Source organism: Chiloscyllium plagiosum, chromosome 17 (assembly GCF_004010195.1).
Source record: "Chiloscyllium plagiosum isolate BGI_BamShark_2017 chromosome 17, ASM401019v2, whole genome shotgun sequence".
In the NCBI taxonomy this organism is placed as follows: Eukaryota; Metazoa; Chordata; class Chondrichthyes; order Orectolobiformes; family Hemiscylliidae; genus Chiloscyllium; species Chiloscyllium plagiosum.
In genome coordinates this window covers 42,968,113-42,991,469 of record NC_057726.1, presented here as the reverse complement: position 1 = coordinate 42,991,469, position 23,357 = coordinate 42,968,113, and the positions used below count along the sequence as shown (strand labels likewise).

General features: G+C 40.9%; 1 protein-coding gene across 8 annotated transcripts in view; it reads right to left on the bottom strand.

Moving 5' to 3' along the window:
- Positions 1-303: 303 nt before the first annotated feature.
- The window catches only part of nod2 (nucleotide-binding oligomerization domain containing 2), a 72,544-nt gene continuing 49,490 nt past the window's right edge, over positions 304-23,357 (bottom strand). For 2 of the 8 annotated variants that reach the window (XM_043706961.1, XM_043706962.1), the window contains exons 5-12: positions 22,089-22,172; positions 20,974-21,057; positions 18,107-18,190; positions 16,108-16,191; positions 15,912-15,995; positions 5,306-5,389; positions 2,913-2,996; positions 304-542 (exon numbers count right to left, since the gene is read on the bottom strand). In XM_043706961.1, coding sequence (XP_043562896.1) covers positions 470-542; positions 2,913-2,996; positions 5,306-5,389; positions 15,912-15,995; positions 16,108-16,191; positions 18,107-18,190; positions 20,974-21,057; positions 22,089-22,172 — 661 coding nt within the window. In that variant the 3' untranslated portion in view covers positions 304-469. The other 6 variants (XM_043706963.1, XR_006314121.1, XR_006314123.1 and 3 more) reach the window with 6 other exon arrangements.

The following is a 23,357-nucleotide window of genomic DNA, read 5'->3' as shown; positions in this document are numbered from 1 at the left end:
TTGCTATGTTTAAATTAATTGTAGTGTTTACCTAAATTATAATAGCAATTACAATTTAAAAATACTTTGTTCACATTGAACACTGACATATCCACAATACCAGAATAAATGTAAAAGCCTTACTTAGTTGTTGAAGCATACAGGACTCAGATACTGAAGATGGTCAGGATTATAATGGGAGACAGGAAAAATAAAAGGAGGGCAATGCTGTAATTAGAATCCAGAGTGCTGTTCATATAAACATCAGAACCATTCCAGTTGAGAACAGAAATAAAAAAAGACATGGATAGATTACAAAATGATAGATTACATAAAAATTATTTTTAAAAAAGAAACATTTGAAAATACAACTCTAGCCAATACAGATTCCTTTCCACTTTAAATATGTTGCACAAGGCAGAGCAGGGTAGGATTTTTTTTTGTGTGAGGGAAGTATCAAAAGGTCACAAGTTTCCTTTTCAGTTTTTGATCAAAATATTAATCTTCTTTCCACTCTGGTCATTTCTTCGATTTCCTCTGCAGTGACAAGATTTCCCCCTAACCTGAATAAAAAAAAAAATTTCTTAAGCGATTCAATTTTGTCTCAGAATTAATTTGTTGTAAGAGACTCCTGTTGCCTGTAAATAGGACATAACACATTACAGAGTTTGATATGGCTTCTTAAATATCCTGCTCTCTTAGCCCCAATTTTTTTAAAAAAAATTATTTATGGAGTGTAGATGTTGCTGGCTGTTGCCCTTCACTATTGCTCTTGAGAAGATCATGGTGAGCTGCCTTCTCTAACCACTGAAGTCCATTTGGTGAGTGCCATTAGAGTTTGAGTTCCAGGACTTTGACCCATTGACATTAAAGAAACAATATATTTCTAAGTCAGGATGGTAAGTGGCCTGGGGAATTTGCAGGTGGCAGTGTTCCTATGTATCTGTTGTTTAATAGATGTTGGTGGTCCTGGGTTTGTAAGGTGCTTTCTAAGGACACTTGATGAATTTATGCAGTGCATCCTGTAGGTGGTGCATACTGCTGCTACTGAGTATTGGTGGTGGAGGAAGTGAATGTTTGTGGATGTGATCAAGTGAGGTACAGTCCCAGATGATGTCAAGCTTCTTCAGTGTTGTTGGAGCTGCACTCACCCAAGTAAATGGGGAGAGTTCAATCAAAGTGACTTGTCGATGATGGACATGTTTTGAAGAGTCATGGTGGCTCAGTGGTTTGCACTGTTATTGGGACTTGGCTTCAATTCCAGGTTTGGGTGATCATGTGGAGTTTGCATATTCTCCCTGTGTCTGTGTGGGTTTCCTCTAGGTGCTCCAGTTTCTTCCCTCAGTCCAAAGATGTGCAGGATAGGTGGTTTGACCATGGTAAATTGTCCCATAATATCTAGCATTGCACAGCCTAGGTGGATTAGCCATGATAAATGTAAGGTTACAGGGATAGGGTGGGGCACTGGGTCTGGGTGGAATGTTGTTTGGAGGAGCAGTGCAGATTCAATGGGTCTAATGGCCTCCTTCCGCACTCTAGAGACTCTATGACTTGCTATTGTAGCTAGTGTATTTATACAATCGATCCAGTTTAATTTCTGGCCAATGATAATCCCCAGGAAGTTGATAATAGTGTATTCAGCAGATAATACCATTGAACATCAAGGGAGTGATGGTTAGGTTCTCTCCTGTTGGAGATGGTCATTCTGTGACACAGATGTTACTTGCTATATTACAGCCCAAACCTAGATATTGTCCAGCTCTTTCTACATTTGGGCATGCACTGCTTCAATATCTAAGGAGTCTTGTTACGTGTGTAATCATCAGTGAATATTTCAATTTCTGGAAAAAAACTGTGGATGCTGGAAATCTGAATCAAAAACAGGAATTGCTGGAGAAATTCAGCAGATCTGGTAGCATCTATGGGGAGAAAGCAGAGTTAACATTTTGGGTACAGGGCTGTTCTGAAGAAGGGTCACTGGACCCAAAATGTTAATTCTGCTTTCTCTTCACAGATGCTGCCAGATCTTCAGAATTTCTCCAGCAATTTCTTTTTGCTTTGTTTTAGATTCCTATTTCTGGCTTGATAATGGAAAGATGGTCTTTCTTTTGAAAGACATGCTTAGATATCCTTCCAAATACATCTGCAAACTTGTCATACTCTGTAAAATAGCATTATTTTTTATCAGCATCTGGAAAACCTATGTCAGCTTTGGAAAAATAGAAATGAGGCCAATCCTGTCTGTGAACAGGAAAACACAACACTGTTGATCAAAATTTTCCAATGAATTAAATTTTAAACCTTTACAACTGACTGATAAGGGAGTCCTAAATGGTCAAATGCATGAAACATGACCACTATCACTTTTAAAAAATGTTTTTCATGGCTTCTATGCTGTGGTGAACTAGGATACTTTATTAAGATATTTAAAACCAAGTTCCCAAAGTATAATCAACCCTGCAATTTAAAATGAGCTGCTGTTATGGAGGTTTTCTAGGAGTTGGGAAAGCTGACAGTGAAAGGGAGAGGGAACAGCTAGCTTCATTTGATAAGTATTTTTCCTGACACTTCCTGGATATCAGCTGAAACAGGTATGCTCCCTCCCTCCCTTCCAAACCTCAGCCTACCTCATCTCCTCAAAATTATCTTCAATCTCATGGCTTACTATTGACACTGCTGACTAGTTATGGTCTGTAATCTGTATAGTCTGAAGAAGCTTCTTATTGCATCATTTGGCAAAAGAGACATGATGTACTGAATGACCGCCTTCTGTGCTGTCCAATTCCACACAATTCTATAAAGATAGAACAGACTCAAGGGGTGATCTATAGTCCACTTCTGTCCCTATAGTATGAGTGAAGTGGTTTCTCAATGAATGAAGTTGCAAAGCCCTTAACGTATTTGACTTGACCATTTTTTAACTCATTACTTACCATACAGACTCAATAGTAACATTGTGTTTGAGAGTATTGACAAAAAACTCCATTCCTTTTCTGCTGATCCTATTATTAGACAATCTGCAGGCAGTGAGAAACAGAAAATCATGGTATGGATATTCTATTTGTGTAGAAGTGAAGATACTCAAGTAAAAGCAAAATACTGTGGATGCTGGCTATCTGAATTAAAAACAAAGTGCTGGGGAAACTCAGCAGGTCACACAACATCGGTAGAGAGAGAAGCAGTGTAAATGTTTCAAGTCTGACAGGATTCTTCTTCAGAAATCTGACTTCTGAGGAATCAGGGTGGAGGGTTGAAAGGCTAAGGGGTGCAGTTGCAAGCGAGGAAAGGTCAGTGCCTTGGGGAGGTGGAGTGTTGGGGGTAAGAAGGATGTTGGGTGTTAGGATCTGGAGAGGGTAAGTGTAAATGGATATTTTCAGAGGGTTCCAGGTAGTGGGGAATTGCTCAGTGCAATCTTCAATTTCCTGAGCAATTCCTTTGGAACCTGCTGCAGAAGGGATTGTACAGGGTCTCCATGTGTAACTTCCATATTTGCTTAGGAAGTGATCATCAATGCATGCAAAAATCTGGATGCATATACTTAGAATCATAGAGATATACAGCACGGAAACAGACCCTTTGGTCCATGCCGACCAGACATCCCAACCCAATCTAGTCCCACTTGCCAGCACCAGGCCCATATCCCTCCAAACCCTTCCTATTCATAACCCATCCAGATGCCTTTTAAATGTTGCAATTGTACTAGCCTCCATCACTTCCTCTGGCAGTTCATTCCATAAACGTACCACCCTCTCAGTGAAAAAGTTGCCCCTTAGGTGTCTTTTATATCTTTCCCCTCTCACCTTAAACCTATGCCCTCTAGTTCTGGACTCCCCCACCCTAAGGAAAAGACTGTCTATATATTCTATCGATGCCCCTCATGATTTTATAAACCTCTATAAGGTCACCCCTCAGCCTCCGACGCTCCAGGGGAAACAGCCCTAGCCTATTCAACCTCTCCCTATAGCTCAAATCCTCCAACCCTGGCAAGATCCATTGTAGATCCTATCTGAACCCTTTGAAGTTTCACAACATTTTTCCAATAGGAAGGAGACCAGAATTGCACACAATTTTCCAACAGTGGCCTAACCAATGTCCTGTACAGCCACAATATGACCTCCCAACTCCTGGACTCAATACTCTGACCAATAAAGGAAAGCTTACGAAGTGCCTTCTCCACTATCCTATCTACCTGCGACTCCACTTTCAAGGAGCTATGAATCTGCACTCCAAGGTCTCTTTGTTCAGCAACACTCCTTCAGACCTTATCATTAAGCGTATAAGTCCTGCGAAGATTTGCTTTCCCAAAATGCAATAACTCTGAAACTGAACAGATCTCTTTCACCATGGTTCATTCCTTTCATAGACCTATTCAGCCTATGTTCACTACTTCTGCAAGTAGCTTACTTCATCTTCCAATTATTTTTGTCATCAAATCAAGTGCAATTCTCTGAACTCTCAAGGTGGTGAATCTATGTGTTGGAAGACTGTGGGGGCCAAGTCTTTGAGTGTCTTTAAGACAGAGATAGATAGGTTCTTGATTAATAAGGGATCAAATGTTATGGGGAGAAGGCAGGAGAACAGGGTTGAGAAACATATCAGCCGTGATCAAATGGCACAGCAAATCACAACATTTCAATTCCCCCTCCACTCTGCCGAGGACATGCAGGTCCTGGGCCTCCTCCACCGCCGCTCCCTCACCACCCGATGCCTGGAGGAAGAACGCCTCATCTTCTGCCTCGGAACACTTCAATCCCAGGGCATCAATGTGGACTTCACCAGTTTCCTCATTTCCCCTCCCCCGACCTTACCCCAGTTCCAACCTTCCAGCTCAGCACAATCCTCATGACCTGTCCTACCTGCCAATCTCCCTTCCCACCTATCCGCTCCACCCTCCTCTCTGACCTATCACCTCCATCCCCACCCCCATCAACCTATTGTACTCTTTGCTACCTTCTCCCCAGCATCATACCCATGTTGATTGAGAATAGTCCTTTTAAAACAATTAAATTAAAATGAATAATCAAATAATTCCCTGAATGAGGAAGAAAATGCATCATTTGATTTTCTTAATATTACCCAGGTCAGGAAAAATAATTTTGCTCATGATTTTGAACAGACTTAAAATTCCTGACAAATTACAGCACAAATAAAATGTTGCAGGGCTGTGACAGAGATCAGGAAGGTAGAATTTAATCAAATAGTTCTTTCAAAGATCTGGAAGTTTCTTTCAAAGTAATGATTTTCTGAATGGCCTGCTTCTGTGCAGTAAGAATGTTTGTACACAATTCGAGTTATTGTGTACATTTATTGACATATCACCACATACTTAAGAACCTTCAAGCTTGTGTTGTTTTGGAGTCCTTCTGCAAAGTGAAGCATATCCTCATCAACTAAACAGTTCTCCTGAAGACTGCAAAAAAAGTTAAAAAGTGGAAGTTAGACTGGACTTCTACTTTCAAATGAAAGTTCATTTTAAATATACTGGCCTGCATTAAGGACTCAAAGTGTGGCGCTGGAAAAGCACAGCAGGTCAGGCAGCATCCAAGGAGCAGGACTATTTGATGTGAGATCATTTTGGTGGAAAAATCACTTGTCAGCTTTAAAATCAGAACAGGCTAACCAACTGATCTACTCACCAGGGTCTGGTTTTAAATATTTTATGTAATGCTCATTTGGCCAAATAGATTCTGAGAGTTTTTTGATCAACATATCAAAGACATCTATAAATCACGCTTTTTTGCTATTGTGCTTATTGTTCAGTTCTAATGACTCTGTAGATTATGGCGATGCTCACTTTACTTTGCCTTGACAATCTTGTACCATGGCCCAACCAATTCCAGCTGGTTCTTTGCATATTCTGTTCCCAAAGCCACCTCTTTGCAACCTTCACCATGCTCGGCCCACTCACCTCATTTCTAGTGCTTGCTAGCACCTCTCTCTCTCTCTCTCTCTCTCTCTCTCCACTCACTTCCACCTTCAGATCTCCCTGCTTCCTCAAGCTGTACTGTCCCCACTGAGACTTCAGGAAGAGGGCTGGAGTCAGTGATGAGAGAATGATAAGTATTCTCTGATTTGTATAGCACTCAGTTTCTCAGTTTGATTGGGCACTAGGTACTTTGTGATCCCTGTCATCAAGTTGTGTTAAAATTAGATCAGGTACTAATCATACCACAGCTGGAATACTGTAAGCAAAGGGTTTTAGTCCCTTTATCTAAGCAAAGATATACTAATTTTGGAGGCAATTCAGAGATGGTTCACTAAGTTGTTTCCAGCTATGGAAGGATTATCCAATGATGAAACGTTGAGTAGTTTGGCTTGTGCTCTTTGGAGTTTAGAAGAATCAGGATAATTGGGATAAGACAGGAAAATCGAGTTGAGTATTATCAGATTCACCATAATCCCATTAAATGGCACAGCAGTTTGGATGGGCCAAATTGCAACTTCTGCTCCCACGTGTTATAGTCTTCTGGAGAAAGTAAAATCAGCCATGCAGCCTAATCTCGGTTGTCAAGAAATTGCTAGAATCCATAAGTAAAAAAAGGCATGACTGGATGTCTTGGAAATTTTCTGCAGCTCAGGGAGAGCCAACAGGGATTTATAAAGGATTCACAATCAGCTGATTGGGCCATGTTCAAACAGTCTGCAGGTACCTTGGACGGGTCTGCCACCACCATCACAGACTTTATCAGCAAGTGTGTGGAGGACTACATACCGAGGAAGTCAATTCAGGTGTTCCCCGAATGGAAACTCTGAATGAATCAGGACATACAGAACCTGCTAAAAACCAGGCATCAGGCCTTCAGATCAGGAGACCCACTCAAATATAAAGAATCCAAGTATGACATTCGCAGAGCCATTAAGACAGCCAAGGACCAATACCAATTCAAGTAGAGAACCAGACAGACACCCGGCGACTATGGCAAGAACTGAATGACATCACAGGTTCTAAAAGGAGACAGTGCAAGATAACAGATGACACATCCCTGACAGATCATCTCAATGCCTTCTATGCTCGCTTTGAGCAGATTTTGGCAGAGAGGTAACATCTATTCCAACAAGTCCTGATCAATGTATCCCAACAGTCACTGCATCAGAGTTCAGGTCAGTTTTCCTTCATGTGAATCCAAGGAAAGTGATGGGACCAGACGGAATACCAGGCCGTGTACTCAGAGCATGCATAGATCAACTGGCAGAGGTCTTCTCGGACATCTTCCACCTCTCCCTTCAGTAGGCCACTGTCCATGCCTGTTTCAAGTGGGCCAGCATCATCCCTGTGACTCAGAAGGCTCATGCAGCATGTCTCAATGACTACCGCCCAGTGGCCCTAATTTCAGTGGTCATGAAGTGCTTTGAAAGGCTGGTCATGACATTAATCAACTCCAGCCTCCACACTACTCTTGACCCACTCCAATTTGCCTATCAGACCAACAGATCCACGTCAGATGCCATATCACTTGCCCCTCACTCCTCCCTAAAACATCTTGTCACCAAGAACAGCTACATAAGAATCCTACTCATTGACTACAGTTCAGCCTTCAACACTATTATCCCCTCGAGACTGATTACTAAACTTAGTGATCTCAGACTAAGCCCCACTCTCTGCAACTGGATCCTCAATTTCCTGATCCACAGGCCACAATCAGTGAAGACTGGGGATGATATTTCATCCTCACTAACACTCAACACTGGAGCCCCCCCCGGGGTGCGTACTCAGCCCCCTACTGTACTCGCTGTATACCCATGACTGCGTCGCCAAATACCAGACTAATGCCATTTACAAGTTCGCTGATGACAGCACCATAGTCGGTCGAATCTCAGATGGTGACGAAACAGACTACAGATGGGAGGTGGAAGACCTGGAAAAATGGTGCACTAAGAACAACCTAGTTTTCAATGCCAGCAAAACCAAGGAACTCATTATTGACTTTTGGCGGGATGTTACTCATGCCCCCCCTACGCATTAACAGCACAAAGCTGGAATGAGTGGAGAGTGTCAATCTCCTGGGAGTGGTCATCCACAACAAGCTTTCTTGGACTCTTCATGTGGATGCACTGGTTACAAAGGCCCAACAACGTGTCTTCTTCCTCTGGCAGCTGGGGAAATTTGGCATGACGGCGAATATCCTTGCCAACTTTTACAGGTGCGCCATCGAGAGCATTCTGTCTGGATGTATCACTACCTGGTTTGGCAACTGCACTATTCAAAATCGGAAACGGTTACACAGAGTGGTGAACTTGGCCCAGACAATCACAAAGGCCAACCTCCCATCTATAGAATCCATCTACCAGGCCCACTGTCAAGGAGAGGCCGCCAGCATTCTCAAAGATCCATCCCACCCTGGCAATGTTTTTCTACAACCTCTACTATCGGGGAGAAGGTACAGAAGCCTGAACACACACACCAGCCAGTATTGAAACAGTTTCTACCCTACTGTTGTTGGAATACTGAATGGACTCACAAACTCTTAACATTCGCCTGTACCTGTGTTTTTGTTTTTGCCGCTGTTTACCTATTATTTACTTATCTATGCTACTTAACTCTGTCATCTGCCTATATTGCTTGCAAGACAAAGCTTTTCACTGTGCCTTGGTACACGTGACAATAAATTCAATTCAAATTCAAATTCAAGGGTAGGTCATACCTGACAACTCCTATAATGTTTTGAAAAGGCGACTATGCCTATGGATGTTTTTGGTTTGGACTTCCAGAAAATATTTGAAAACTTCACAAAACATGTTAATCTATATCCATGGAATCATGGGAAATTATTGACTTGGTTAGGAAATTAGTTAAGGAAGAGGAGTCAGAGACGAGGGAAATGGACAGGTATTCCAATCGCCAAGATTGATGGTGATTGGTAGTGACCCTCAAGGATCTTTGTTGGAGTCTCAAATGCTATAATTAATGACTTAGGATTCAAAGCAAAGTTTCCAATTTTGACAATGACAGAAAGATGGCAGAACTGTAATGGAAACAAAAAGATACAAAAATATATGAACAGCTTGTCTTCTCTTAGTATTCGCTGACAAATGGAATAAAATTTAGTTAATGTGGGATCAACCAAAATGGACCTAAAAAGAATAGAACAGAGTATTTTCTGAAAGATGTAAAGTAAAAATACTGGCAGTCCAAAGTCATTTGTGGTAAATATAAAAACAGCAAAATATTGAGATCAGTGCAGAAAATGAATGCAAAGGCTAATAGAATGCTGGCATTTACATCTGGGGGATTCAAATACAAGAATTTGGAAGCTTTGCTTCAATCAATACAAAGTCTGAGTGAGAGTACTCCCAGCAGTTCTAGTACAAAGTACTTCCAGCAGTTCTAGGCTCCACACTTTAGGAATGAGCAATTGGCTTTGGAGAGAATACAACATTGATTGATCAGAATGTTACCTGGGTTGCAAAAGTTAAATTATGAGGTAGAATTACAGAAACTAGGTGTGTATCCCCTGGAACTTAGAAATTAAGGGCTAATTTTACCAAATATGTTTTTGATATTAAGAACAACAGATTGGGCAAATGAAGTTAAATGGTAGATAGAGATAAACTATGTTCATTAGATGGGAGCCTGGGATTGTGGGGCATATGTTACAAATTGGATTCAGAACTTTCAAGAGTAATATTGGGGAATAACTCTGAACACAAATGAAAGTTGATTTGAGATTAATCATTAAATTCAGATCTGAGGTTGACAGATTTTTGTTACTTTAAATATTCAGTGATATTGACGAAATACATATATATGGAATTAATTCACAGATTAGCAACAATTGCACCGATTGCATAAGAGGGTCAAGGAGCTGACTAGCCTATACTTATTTCTGTGTGTTACACCTGACCTCAAATGAGAAATAAGTTGACCAAAGCCAGCAGGAGTTGGAACAAACAAGGGTAGGGCTTATACAATTAATAGTAGGGCTTGAGTAGTGTTGTAGATCAGAGGGATGCAAATGCATAACTCTTTGAAGTTTGCGTCACATATAGAGGCAGTGGTTAAAAAGGCTTTTGGCATGCTTGCCTCTATTGTTCAACACATTGAATATAGAAATTGGGAAGTCATGTTGAGGTTGTACAGGACATTAGTGAGGCCCCTTTTGGAATACTGTGTCCAGTTCTGGTCACTCAATTATAGGAAGGATATTATTAAGCTGGAGTGGATTCAGAAGAGATTTACCAAGATGTTGCCGGGTATGGAAAGTTTGAGTTATAAAGAAAGGCTGGATAGGCTAGGACTTTTTCACTGGAGCATAGGAAGTTGAGAAGCAATCTGAAAAGTTTATAAAATAATGACAGGTATAGATAGAGTTAATATTAGTTGTCTTTTCCCTAGGATGGGGGATTTCAAGATTAGGATGCACATTTTTAAGACGAGAGGAGAGAGATTTTAAAAAAGACATGAGTGGCAGGTGTTTTTAGATTAGATTAGATTAGATTACTTACAGTGTGGAAACAGGCCCTTCGGCCCAACAAGTCCACACCGACCCACCAATTCCCATACATTTACCCCTTTACCTAACACTACGGGCAATTTAGTATGGCCAATTCACCTGACCTGCACATCTTTGAACTGTGGGAGGAAACCGGAGCACCCGGAGGAAACCCACGCAGACACGGGGAGAATGTGCAAACTCCACACAGTCAGTCGCCTGAGTCGGGAATTGAACCCGGGTCTCTGGCGCTGTGAGGCAGCAGTGCTAACCACTGTGCCTCACTGTGCCACACAGAAGGTGGTTAGCATGTGGAATGAACTTCCTGAGGAAGTGGTAGATGTAGGTATAATTACAATGTTTAAAAGACATTTGGATAACTTATGAATAGGACAGGTTTGGAGGGATATGGGCCAGGAGCAGGCAGGTGGGACTAGTTTATGTTAGGATTATGTTCAGCATGGACTGGTTGGACTGACAGGTCTGTTTCCATGCTCTCTGACACTGACTCTATGAGTCTCCTGCTCACAGACTGATTACTTTTCTCCTGAAGAGCTATCAGCAGCTGGTGTGCAATCACTAAAAGATCTTTATGCAGATATGTGCAATATTCCAAGGGAGGTTGGACTCCATGATATTTTCATTCTGAACTATCTTAATTTATTTGTACATCAAAGCAGACACACTGGCTGGTTTTCAAAAACAATAGATACCCATTTAAAACATGACTGGTAGTACCCATAAGGGACCCAAGCAATCACACCCAGGAGTGACATAATGAAAGCCAGATGATGAGATGTTTCATTGAGCAAACATGTTAAAGACCTGCTTCAGGAGCCTGGACAGATAGAAAGGTATCTTTTGATGCACACCATCCAAGGTCTCCAGAATGCTGGAGTGCTGTACTTTACACAACATCACCAAGCATTGTGATTTGGATTAGCTGAACAAAGAAACTCAGAGTCTCTTCAGACAATTCTGAGGGAAAAGTACAGTCAGTGCGTCAACAGCAGCACTTGTTGCTGTGTAGCATACCTTATAATTATCAAGCTCATTTAGAGTCAGCAAGGACAATTGCATGTGTAATCTATTTCTATCACCTTCCCATGCTGTTAACACAAAACAGACATCCAAACAACCAAAATTTCCTTTCACAATCCTCCACATTGATCAATGTTAATTCAGGTCTTCCAATTCATCATTATACAACTCAAAGGCTGCTAGCTAACTCAGCATCCAACTTGACTCCCGACCAACAGCAATGTGTGAGAGACACATTGAAATGACCTAGCAAGCCATTCAGTTGTACCAAGCCACTAGGATGTTTAAATAAAGGAAGTAAATGAATGGACCACCTCGCATTGATCTAGGCAGTGGAAACAACAACTACAAACCCAGCCTTGTTGACCTGGAAAAGTCCTCCTTACTAACATCCGGGGGCTTGGGCCAAAATTAGGAGAGCTATCTCATAGCTGAGTCAAACAACAACATGACATAGACATACTCACAGGATTATATCTTACAATAGCTCAGACGCCACTGTCACCGGTCCTAGATGTGTCCTGTCCCACAGAGCTGTCAAACGTAGCACAGTCATAAAAAGGTTCTCCAGGAGTTGTCAATATTGACTATAAAACCCATAAAGATTCATGGCATCAAGTCAAACTTTGGCAAAGAAATCTCTCGCTGATTACCACCTCCTGCCTCCCCACCTTGAAAGAAGAATCAGTGCTCCTCAACACTGAGCACTACTTAGAGGAAATGCCAAGAGCAGCAAGTCACAGAATAGACTCTGGGTGGGAAACTTCAATATCCATTACCAAGAATGGCGATTGACCAATCTGACTGAGTCCTATGGGCGTAGCTGATAGACTGAACCTGTGTCAGGTTGTGGTAGGATTTTCTGGAACTCATCCTCATCTACTTGCTCTACCATCACAGATGCATCCATACATGACAATATCGGTAGGAGTGGTCACTGCACGGTCATTGTGAAAGTGACATTGGCACAAAGCAGAGGGCAGATTGGTAAGCGGTGAGCAAGAGCTGTTTATTCTCCACTTCAAATCTGAATTAACAAAAGGGAAACATTCAAACTCTTTTAAAGAAAAGAAACTTACTTCATTTTCTACGTTGATTAAGTTTAGGGTTAAAGTATTTTTAGGAAAAGTATGGCAGGAAAGCTCAGTCTCATGTGTAGCTCAGTCCCAAGTTCAGATTGCAGTATGTGGGATGTCTTGGATGCTCCCGGCAGCCTGGGTGACCACATCTGCAGGAAGTATTGTACCGTTGTAGAGTCATACAGCATGGAAACAGACCGTTCAGTACAACTCTTCCATGCCAACCAAGTTTCACAAACTAAACCCGTCCCACTTTACCTGCATTTGGCCCATATCCCTCTAAACCTTTCCTAATCATGTACCTTTCCAAATGTCTTTTAGATGTTCCACCAGTGCCTTCATTTACCACTTAGTGGAGGAAGGGCAACAGTTGTAGGAAATCCAATGGTGAGGGACATAGATTTTTCTGTGGCCACAGACATGAGTCCAGGATGGAATGTTTCCTCCCTGGGGCCAGGGTCAGGGATGTCAAAATATGGTCGAAAGAATTCTGAAGGAGAATGGCAAACATTCAGACATCATGGCTCACATATATACTCATGACATAGACAGAAAGGGGATGATGTCCTGAAACAGAAAGATGGCAGAACTGTAATGGAAACAAAAAGATACAAAAATATATGAACAGCTTGTCTTCTCTTAGTTTTCGCTGACAAATGGAATAAAATTTAGTTAATGTGGGATCAACCAAAATGGACCTAAAAAGAATAGAACAGAGTATTTTCTGAAAGATGTAAAGTAAAAATACTGGCAGTCCAAAGTCATTTGTGGTAAATATAAAAACAGCAAAATATTGAGATCAGTGCAGAAAATGAATGCAAAGGCTAATAGAATGCTGGCATTTACATCTGGGGGATTCAAATACAAGAATTTGGAAGCTTTGCTTCAATCAATACAAAGTCTGAGTGAGAGCACACCAAGTACTTCCAGCAGTTCTAGGCTCCACACTTTAGGAATGAGCAATTGGCTTTGGAGAGAATACAACATTGATTGATCAGAATGTTACCTGGGTTGCAAAAGTTAAATTATGAGGTAGAATTACAGAAACTGAACAGAGATGGTTAGTGGTGAGCTTAAACTGAGGGACACCACGTCTTAGGTGAGAGGTAAGGTTAAGAGCATGGGACCTACAAGGGAATCTCAGCTGGTGTGGAAATTGAACCTGCACTGTTGGCAACACTCTATAACATAAACTCTATATCGAGCCAACTGAACTAACTGACCCCCACAAGGAAAAACCAAGTCAGTTTGGAAGAGAGTTGAGTTACAGCACAAGGGAGTGGCAAGGTTGGACGGCATTTTTTTTAATGCAAGAAGTCTTATGAGTAAGGCAGATGAGTTGAGAGTGTTGATTAATACATGAGGATATGACATCATTGTAATCATGGAGACATGGTTGAGGGAGAGGCAGGTTCGGCAGATCAATATTCCACGGTATAGAATTGTCATGTGAGAGAGTGACTGCATAACAGGACTGTATAAAGAGAAGGTGGTGTCACAATATTGATTAAGGACTGAATTACCTCAGTAAGAAGGGGTGATAACTTTGTTCCTCAAATTAGGCCGTATGGGTGAACTTCAAAACAAAAAGAGGGCATTCACATTATTGGGAATGTTCTATAGATGGCAGGGAGGCAATGGCCTAGTGGTATTATTACTTGGCTGTTAATCCGGAGACCCAGGTAATGTCCTGGGGATTTGAATCCTACAATGGCAGATGGTGGAATTTAAATTCAATAAACATCTGGAATTAAGAGTCAAAAGATAACCATGAATCCGTTATTGACTAACAGAAAAAATCATCTGGTTTGCTAATGCCCTTTATGGAAGGAAACTGCCACCCTTGTCTGGTCTACTTGTGGCTCCAGACCCACAGCAATTGGGTGACTCTTAACTGCCTTCTAGGCATTTAGGGATGGGTAATAAATGCTGGCCTGGCTAGTGATGTCCTCATCCCATAAGTGAATTTTAAAAATCCTCAAATAATGAGGGCAAGATAGAAGAACAGATATGTAGTGAAATCTCAGAGAAGTGTAAAAGTAATTGGCTAATAATTGTCAGGGACCTCAACTTCTCCAATATTAACTCTCAAAGACAAGAATATGAAAGGCTCAGATTGGGTGAATTTTAAAAAATGTATCCTGGAGACCTCTTTTAGCCAGCACGTAGAAGGAACTTGAAGAAAGGGGGCAGTGGATCTAATTTTAGAGAATGAAGCCAGGTAAGTAGTCGAAGTGTCAGTGAGGGAATATTTCGGTTATAGTGACCATAATGCAGTAAGATTTAAAGCAGTTATGGAAAAGGACAATGATGGACCTGAAGTAAAGATCCTGAATTGGCAGAAGGATGATTTTAATATGATAAGACAGGGTCTGGCCAAAATGGACTGGGAGCAGCTATTTATAGGACAGTCTCACGGTAGTGAGACTAAGTCAAAAAGAAATTGTGAGCATTCAGGGTCAACATGTTCATATAAAGGAGAAAGGTCGAGCCAATAGGTCCACAGAACCTTGAATTGGATCCAGACAAAAAAGGAGAACTTTTGACAGATACTGAGGGCTGAAACAGGGCAAGTCTTAGAAAAGTACAAAAGAAAATTACTCACAGAAGAAATTAGGAGAGTAAAGAGGGGACGTGAAATAATACTGGAGAGTAAAGTAAAGGAAAATTCCAAAGGCATTTTGGAAGTATATTAAGGGTAAGAGGATAATGAGGGAAAGAGTATGGACCATTAGGAGCCAAAGTTAGAAATTTGTGTATGGAGGCGGAAGACATAGCTAAGGATTTACATCAGTACATTGCATCTGTATTCACAATAGAGAAGGAGAATGTAGGTGTAAAAATCAGGGAGGAGGACTGTGATATAGTTGAGCAAATTAGCATTGTGGGAGAGAAGATATTAGCAGTTTATGGGGCTTAAAATGAATAAGTCCCCAAGGCCAGATAAGCTGTATCCAAGGCTGCTGTGGGAGGCAAGGGAAGAGATTGCAGGTCCCTGAGCATTAACAATGAAAATTAGTCTGAATAAAAAAGTGTTGCAGAATTTCCCAGTCTATGCTTGGAGAATTTTACTGTGCACCGTAGCATTGATTCTAGTAACACCTGAAATGGGAAAACCTCTTTCTCATAACATTCCTTCAGCCATGTGTTCACATTCCTGCTCTGCTTATCTGCAAGGGAATTTGTACTTTGATTAGCGAATAAACCAATCAAAAAGGACAATGTATTTTTGAAAGAATTGCAGAATCCCAAGTATCAATAACCAAGATAAAGAATAGCAAGTTCATATGACAATCAGATTCATGATTAATCCCACCCCAGAACGAACTGACTCCAAATATATTTAGTCAGTTTCCCATGAAAACATCATAAAGACACTTACCAGAGCTCCTCTAGGACAGTGTTCTTCTTCAGCATTAAAGCCAAAGCCTTGGCACCATGGCTATCAACGTTGTTACCTACAAGACTAACAGTGAGAAAGAATCCTTTGAAATATTTATCTGAACACAACAGGGCTTTAATAATGACATTAGGATCAAGAAATTTTGCCAGGGGCATTACAACCCCAGTATCCTTACCTTAGCCATAACAAGCTTGTGTTATTCTCAAGAGCTGCTGCCAAAGCACAAGTACCAGCACCTCCAACTTTATTTCCCCAAAGTCTGGATAACCATTAAAGTAAACATTTTATGTATCTCAAAATAAAAGACAAATGACTCTGTGGTCACAATGCAAAACATTATGGGGGTATATACTAGTGAAACAGAGGTCATTGTAATCTAATGTACTTGGTGGGAAGTGATTTGTATAATCGATAGTCACAGGTGAGGTGCCAGAAGACTGGAGGTTGGCTAATGTGGTGCCACTGTTTAAGAAGGGTGGTAAGAACAAGCCAGCGAACTATAGGCAAATGAGCCAAACATCGGTGGTGGGCAAGTTGTTGGAGGGAATCCTGAGGGACAGGATGTACACGTATTTGGAAAGGCAAGGACTGATTAGGGATAGTCAACATGGCTTTGTGCATGGGAAATCACGACTCACAAACTTGATTGAGTTTTTTGAAGAAGTAACAAAGAGGATTGATATGGGCAGAGTGGTAGATGTGATCTATATGGACATCAGTAAGCCGTTCGACAAGGTTCCCCATGCGAGACTGGTTAGCAAGGTTAGATCTCACGGAATACAGGGAGAACTAGCCATTTGGATACAGAACTGGCTCAAAGATAGAAAACAGAGGGTGGTGGTGGAGGATTGTTTTTCAGACTGGAGGCCTGTGACCAGTGGAGTGCCGCAAGGATCGGTGCTGGGCCCTCTACTTTTTGTCATTTATATAAATGATTTGTATGCGAACGTAAGAGGTACAGTTAGTAAGTCTGCAGATTACACCAAAATTGGAGGTGTAGTGGACAGTGAAGAGGGTTACCTCAGATTACAACAGGATCTGGACCAGATGGCCCAATGGGCTGAGAAGTGGCAGATGGAGTTTAATTCAGATAAATGTGAGGTGCTGCAGTTTGGGAAAGCAAATCTTAGCAGGACTTATACACTTAATGGTAAGGTCCTAGGGAGTGTTGCTGAACTAAGAGACCTTAAGTGCAGGTTCATAGCTCCTTGAAAGTGTAGTCGAGAATAGATAGGACAGTGATAAAAGCGTTTGGTATGCTTTCTTGTATTGGTCAGAGTGTTGAGTACAGGAATTGGGAGGTCATGTTGTGGCTGTACAGGACATTGGTTAGGCCACTGTTGGAATATTGCGTGCAATTCTGGTCTCCTTCCAATCGGAAAGATGTTGTGAAACTTGAAAGGGTTCAGAAAAGATTTACAAGGATGTTGCCAGGGTTGGAGGATTTGAGCTATAGGGAGACACTGAACAGGCTGGGGCTGTTTTCCCTGGAGCGTCGGAGGTTGAGTGTTGACCTTATAGAGGTTTACAAAATCATGAGGGGCATGGATAGGATAAATAGGCAAAGTCTTTTCCCTGGGTTCGTGGAGTCCAGAACTAGTCGGCATAGGTTTAGGGTGAGAGGGGAAAAATATAAAAGAGACCCAGGGGGCAACTCTTTCACACAGAGGGTGGTACGTGTATGGAATGAGCTGCCAGAAGAAGTGGCGGAGGCTGGTACAATTGCAACAGTTAAAAAGCATCTGGATGGGTGTATGAATAGGAAGGGTTTGGAGGGATATGGGCTGGGTGCTGGCAGGTGGGACTACATTGGGTTGGGATATGTGGTCAGCATGGACGGTTTGGACCGAATGGTCTGTTTCTATGCTGTACATCTCTGTGACTCTATGACTGGCTGGGATATCTATTTCACACCTGTCAAATTTTACTTTTCATTGATGTTAAAAGTTACCTCCAGAATATAGTATGTGATGAATTTCTGATATTAGAATCAATTTCCAGCTTATGACAGCACCTTTTGGAGTAGAATGATCACAATGTGCCAAGCCCGTCAGACAAGCAATTGTTCTCAATTAAGAATTTTAATGGGCCTTTCCACCCTACGTGCCTGAAATGTGTACAATATTCAACCTCAACACATGATATGCAGAACAATGAAAATAACAGCTACATACCCTAAATATTGGATGGAGTTGTTCTGTTTTAAACCTTCTGCCAGCACCTCTGCCCCAACAGCAGTTAAGTGGTTGTTGCCAAGCCTGGGAATATTAAACGATGATTACTGCCATAAAAGCACCTCTCAGAATGCTTATTATCATCAGAAACTGTAAAGGAATTGCCCATAGTTGCTCCACTTTGAAAAGCACCCAGACCTTTCCTAATTCAAAAATTTGATTTTACCACCTAAAGCTCCTAAGGCAGCCAAAAAGCAATAACCAAACCCATCATCCCATGAGACAAAAATCAGGAGATGTGGCATAAAAACATAGTTCATCTTTTCAAAATAGAACTTAAATTAACTCTTGGTTTATAAATTAGTTAATCCCAAACAAATCTGAATTCTTCACAAAAGCTGAAGCTGGTGCGTGGGCCACAAAGGCTTTACAAAAATCCTTTACTAAGTTCCACATATTCAGCGGAGAGATCCCAGGGTCACTTATAAACACCAACCCTACACTTCAACAAGAGGACCTTCAGCGATTCCTAATTTCCTGAACACCGTGATTCAGACATCTGAGTTTGCAATCCATCCACATTGCCTCAAACCCAAAGTGCAGCACAAGCATCAACTTGCATTTATATTGCATTTTAAACACAGGAAATCCTCCCAAAAAATCTTTCCAAGAACATTATCAGAAAAAATTTAATGCAGAGATATTAGGCAGAGCAACCAAATAATTGATGTAAGTAGTAGGTCTGAGGGAATGTCTTAAAGGAAGAAAGTAGAAACGCAGAGAGGGAACAGGTGTAAAATATAGTCAAGGCGGGTAATGCTGGCCTAGTGTAGGGATTCACATCCTATGTTGTAGTTTTACAAAACTCTTGTTAGACCCCACTCTGAGCAGATTTGGGTGCCACACCTCAGCAGGATGATTTGACCCTGGAGGGAGTTTAACACAGGTTTACAGGGATGATACTTGGACATCAGGAGTTAAGTTATGACGAAAGGTTAGACAAATTCAGCCTTTATTATGTAGAATTTAGAAGGTTACGGGATGATCTAATTGAGGTCTTCAGGATATTAATAGGGAAAGACGGGGTAGATAAAGATAAACTATTTCCACTGGTAGAAGATGCTAGAACCAGGCAGCAGAGTCTAAGAAGTTTTGTCCTGGAGACATGTTAGAAAGCACTTCTACACTCAAAGGGTAGTGGAGGTGTGGAACTCTCTTTCTCAATTCAATTGTTAAATTTAAGTCTGAGATAGACAACGTTTTATTAAGCAAGGGTATCAAGGGATATGGGCTCAAGGAGTTAGACCCTAGATCAGCTATGACCTTAATGAATGGTGAAGCAGGCTTAAGGGGCTGAATGGCCTATTCCTGCTCCTATGATTCTTCTTAGAGAGGGAATTCCAAAGGTTAGGAAGTTGAATGTCTCCAGATTAAAATCAGGAATGCAGACGAGGCCAAAATTCGAGAAGGGCAGGTATCTCAGAAAGTTTCAGAGCTCAAGGAGTTTACAGGGCTGAAGAAGGGGAAACCACAGAAGGTATTCCTGAGCTGTGGGGACAATACTGACCTGTGAGGCTCAGCTGTCATTGGGACAATTTTTCGTTGAGAAACAACAACACAAATGTTTTACAGCTACTCCTTTATTTGTTGAGTTAGGAACCTCAAATTAGATTAGATTCCCTACAGCATGGAAACAGGCCCTTCAGCCCAACAAGTCTACACCGACCCTTCGAACAGTAACCCACCCAAACTCATTTCCCCACATTTACCCCTGACTAATGCACCTCGCACTATGGGCAATTTAGCATGGCCAATTCACCTGACCTGCACATCTTTGGACAGTGGTAGGAAACCCACACAGACACTGGGAGAATGTGCAAACTCCACAATTACCCAAGCTGGGAATCGAACCCTGCTCCCTGGTGCTCCAAGGCAGCAGTGCTAACCATAGAGCCACCATACCGCCCCACAGTGGGGTCTAACAAGAGTTTTGTAAAACTACAATATAAGATGTGAATCCCTACACTCCAGCACTTTAGACATGAAGGCCAGCATTAGCTGCCTTGTCTATTTTCTACACCTGTTCCCTCTCTGCGCTTCTACTTTCCTCCTTTAAGACATTCCCTCAGATCGACTACTTACATCCCAAATATTTTGTTGCTTATCATAATATTTCTTTGCATCAATTTTTTGATGCAATTATGATAACAAAAATTCAAGTGCCATAGTTGACTACATCGAGAAGGAGTAAACATTCTTAATTTAGGAAATCTAAGCAAAGCTGCCACTTTTACAAAATGTTCACCTTCCAGTGAAGGGAGGCGTGGAATGGATTTCTAAACACACATTTTCTTGGGCTTAATTTCAAATTAAAAAGGGTTGTCAATTTTCATAGAAAGGTGCAGGATATTTATGAACTGGTACCCCATTTAATCTTTAGGGATTTGGATATGTTTTAAACATATTCACTAACTCCACATAAGCTGAAGTGAGATATTGGTGTCAGCAAATTTTCAAAAAATTGTTCTTTAAGCCTTCAATGTTTTTACATGTTGTGCAACAAGGACAATAATGGTGGCAAAGGGAAAGGGAACATAATTTGTATCAACATACCAACAAATCGAAGTTTTACTGCCAGTAATTCCTTTGACCTAGGCTTTAATAACATTAGGAAATAAAACATCTGAAAGCAGCCTTAAACATCATAACAAAAATCCTGGCAATCTGAAACCTGCCTGAGTTTCTTCAGCAATTTCTGTTCTGGTTTCATCCAAGTTAAACTCTGACTTTCAAATAGAATTTCAGAATTTTAGCATCTAATGTCTCAATGGTTCTTTTGTTAACATTATTGGTAACTTCCGTCTTACCTTAATGCAAGAAAGTTGTTCTTGTGTTTCAGGAGCTTTGCAAAATCCTGGGCACATGCATCAGTCAAATTATTGTGAAATAACCTTAAAAAAAAGAGATTTGAACAGTAATCTAACTTCCCCAGAATATACTCGAAATCTCATGAAAATTTATGTAACACCTGAATCAGAAATCTGTTGAAATGAGGTATAAGTAGAGATGCAACCATTAGACAGTACTGGTTACAGGACCAGATAGGGTGAACTGGTTGCTGTTTTGGGGAATTAAATGGTGAAGGAAGTGCTGGCTCCCTTCCTCTTTTGGCTCACGTGGATTCCCACAGCATCTCTGCCTTGAATTGCCTTACAATGCACTGCCACTTCATTTAGAACGTAATGGCTCACGGTAGCTCTGACTGGTCTTGCCATTTAGTGCACACAAAAAGCTAGGTGGCTCATCCTGATAATTTAAAGAGCCAATTTGATACAAGTTATATTCCAGTTCATCAAATTTCAGGCCTGCCCCAGGTCTACACCCTCTGCTCTTTACTGATGGCTGCACCTCTGGGAATGAGGCTAGCAGTATCAATATTAACAAAACTACATGTGCATTATCATCTTCCATTCTGTTTTATTACATTTACTTCTTTATTTAGATTAGATTCCTACAGTGCGGAAACAGGCCCTTCGGCTCAACCAGTCCACACCGACCCTCCGAAGAGTAACCCACCCAGACCAATTTCCCTCTGACTAATGCACCTAGCACTATGGTCAATATAGCATGGCCAATAACCTAACCTGCACATATGTGGACTGTGGGAGGAAACCGGAGCACCCGGAGGAAACCCACGCAGACACAGGGAGAATGTGCAAACTCCACACTGACAGTCGCCTGAGGCTGGAATTGAACCCAGGACCCTGGTGCTGTGAGGCAGCAGTGCTAACCACTGAGCTTCTTATCATATTATTTAAAAATCAATAACAACTTTTTGAGACTTTTAATAGTTGCAAATATTAGGACCATTTTTTAATTTAAAAAAAAACTTTCACAGGATGTGGTTGTCACTGCCTAGGTCAGCATTTATTGCACATCCTTAATTGTATTTGTTAAGAGAAACAGGTAGCATTGTTCTTACGCAATCTTTTGCAAATTACAGCTGTCAAGAGCTCGCTCAACCAGTTTGGAGACACCTTGATCAGAAATGTCATTTCCCCGGAGGCTGAAAGATGCAAACATCAAATTATTTACATTTTATAAATCAACATTTAAAAAAAGCTGCTCAGTTTTAATACATTTATTCTATAAAGCACATTTTAAAATCAAAAATGTCTAATTACACTAACAATGTTCAATCCACTTGTAAAATAACCTAAATATATTTGCTTTCTAAAATAGTCATTCCAGACAGCTCTCTTCGAGGTAAAACTGATTAAAGTTCATCCTGCTAAATTTTTAGGAAGCTGCACATCTCTTGGTAGCAGCTCAAACTCCTTGCAACCATGATATTCATGCCATTGTTTTGTTGTCCAAATGGAACAAATACAATTCCCCAAAATACTAATATTTGAAATTTTTTTGTATTTGTTCAAATATAGAGACAGCTTGTGAGTTGTAGCCTAAATAAGAGCTCAAGTGTGGGTTTACACCAGTATAATGTTCTTTGTTTCAATTTAGGTTAACATTTTAAAAATATTAAAAATCACACAACACCAGAACATAGTTTATTTGGAAGCACTACCTTTCAGAGTGCTCCCCCTTCATCAGGTGATTGTGGAGTATCAGATCGCAAGAGACAGAATTTATAGCAAAAGTTTCCAACGTGATGTAACTGAAATGATATATTGAAAAAGACCTGGATTGTTTGTTAAGTCTCTCATCTTTTAAAACTGAAACCAACATGGTCATTCTAAATGATGAGAGACTTAACAAACAATCCAGGTCTTTTTCAATATTTAGTTTCAGTTACATCACACTGTAAACTTTTGCTAAAAATTCTGCATCTTATGATTTTTAACTTCACAATCAACTGATGAAGGAGCAGTGCTCCAAAAGCTAGTGCTTCCAAATAAACCTGTTGGACTATAACCTAGTGTTGTGTGATTTTTAACTTTGTACACCCCAGTCCAACACCAGCACCTCCAAATCATTTTAAAAATAATTATTTCAAACTCTTTTTGTTTCCAATAATACATCAAAGTTTAAAAAAATGTTCTCAGTTATGGTTTGGCTTGCCTACAAATTCTGTCACAATGTTGTGGTTCTGTTCGCCGAGCTGGAAGTTTTTGTTGCAAACGTTTCGTCCCCTGGCTAGGCGACATCATCAGTGCTTGGGAGCCTCGTGCGAAACGCTTCTTTGATGTTTCCTCCAGTGTTTATATTGGTCTGTCCCTGCCGCTTCCGGTTG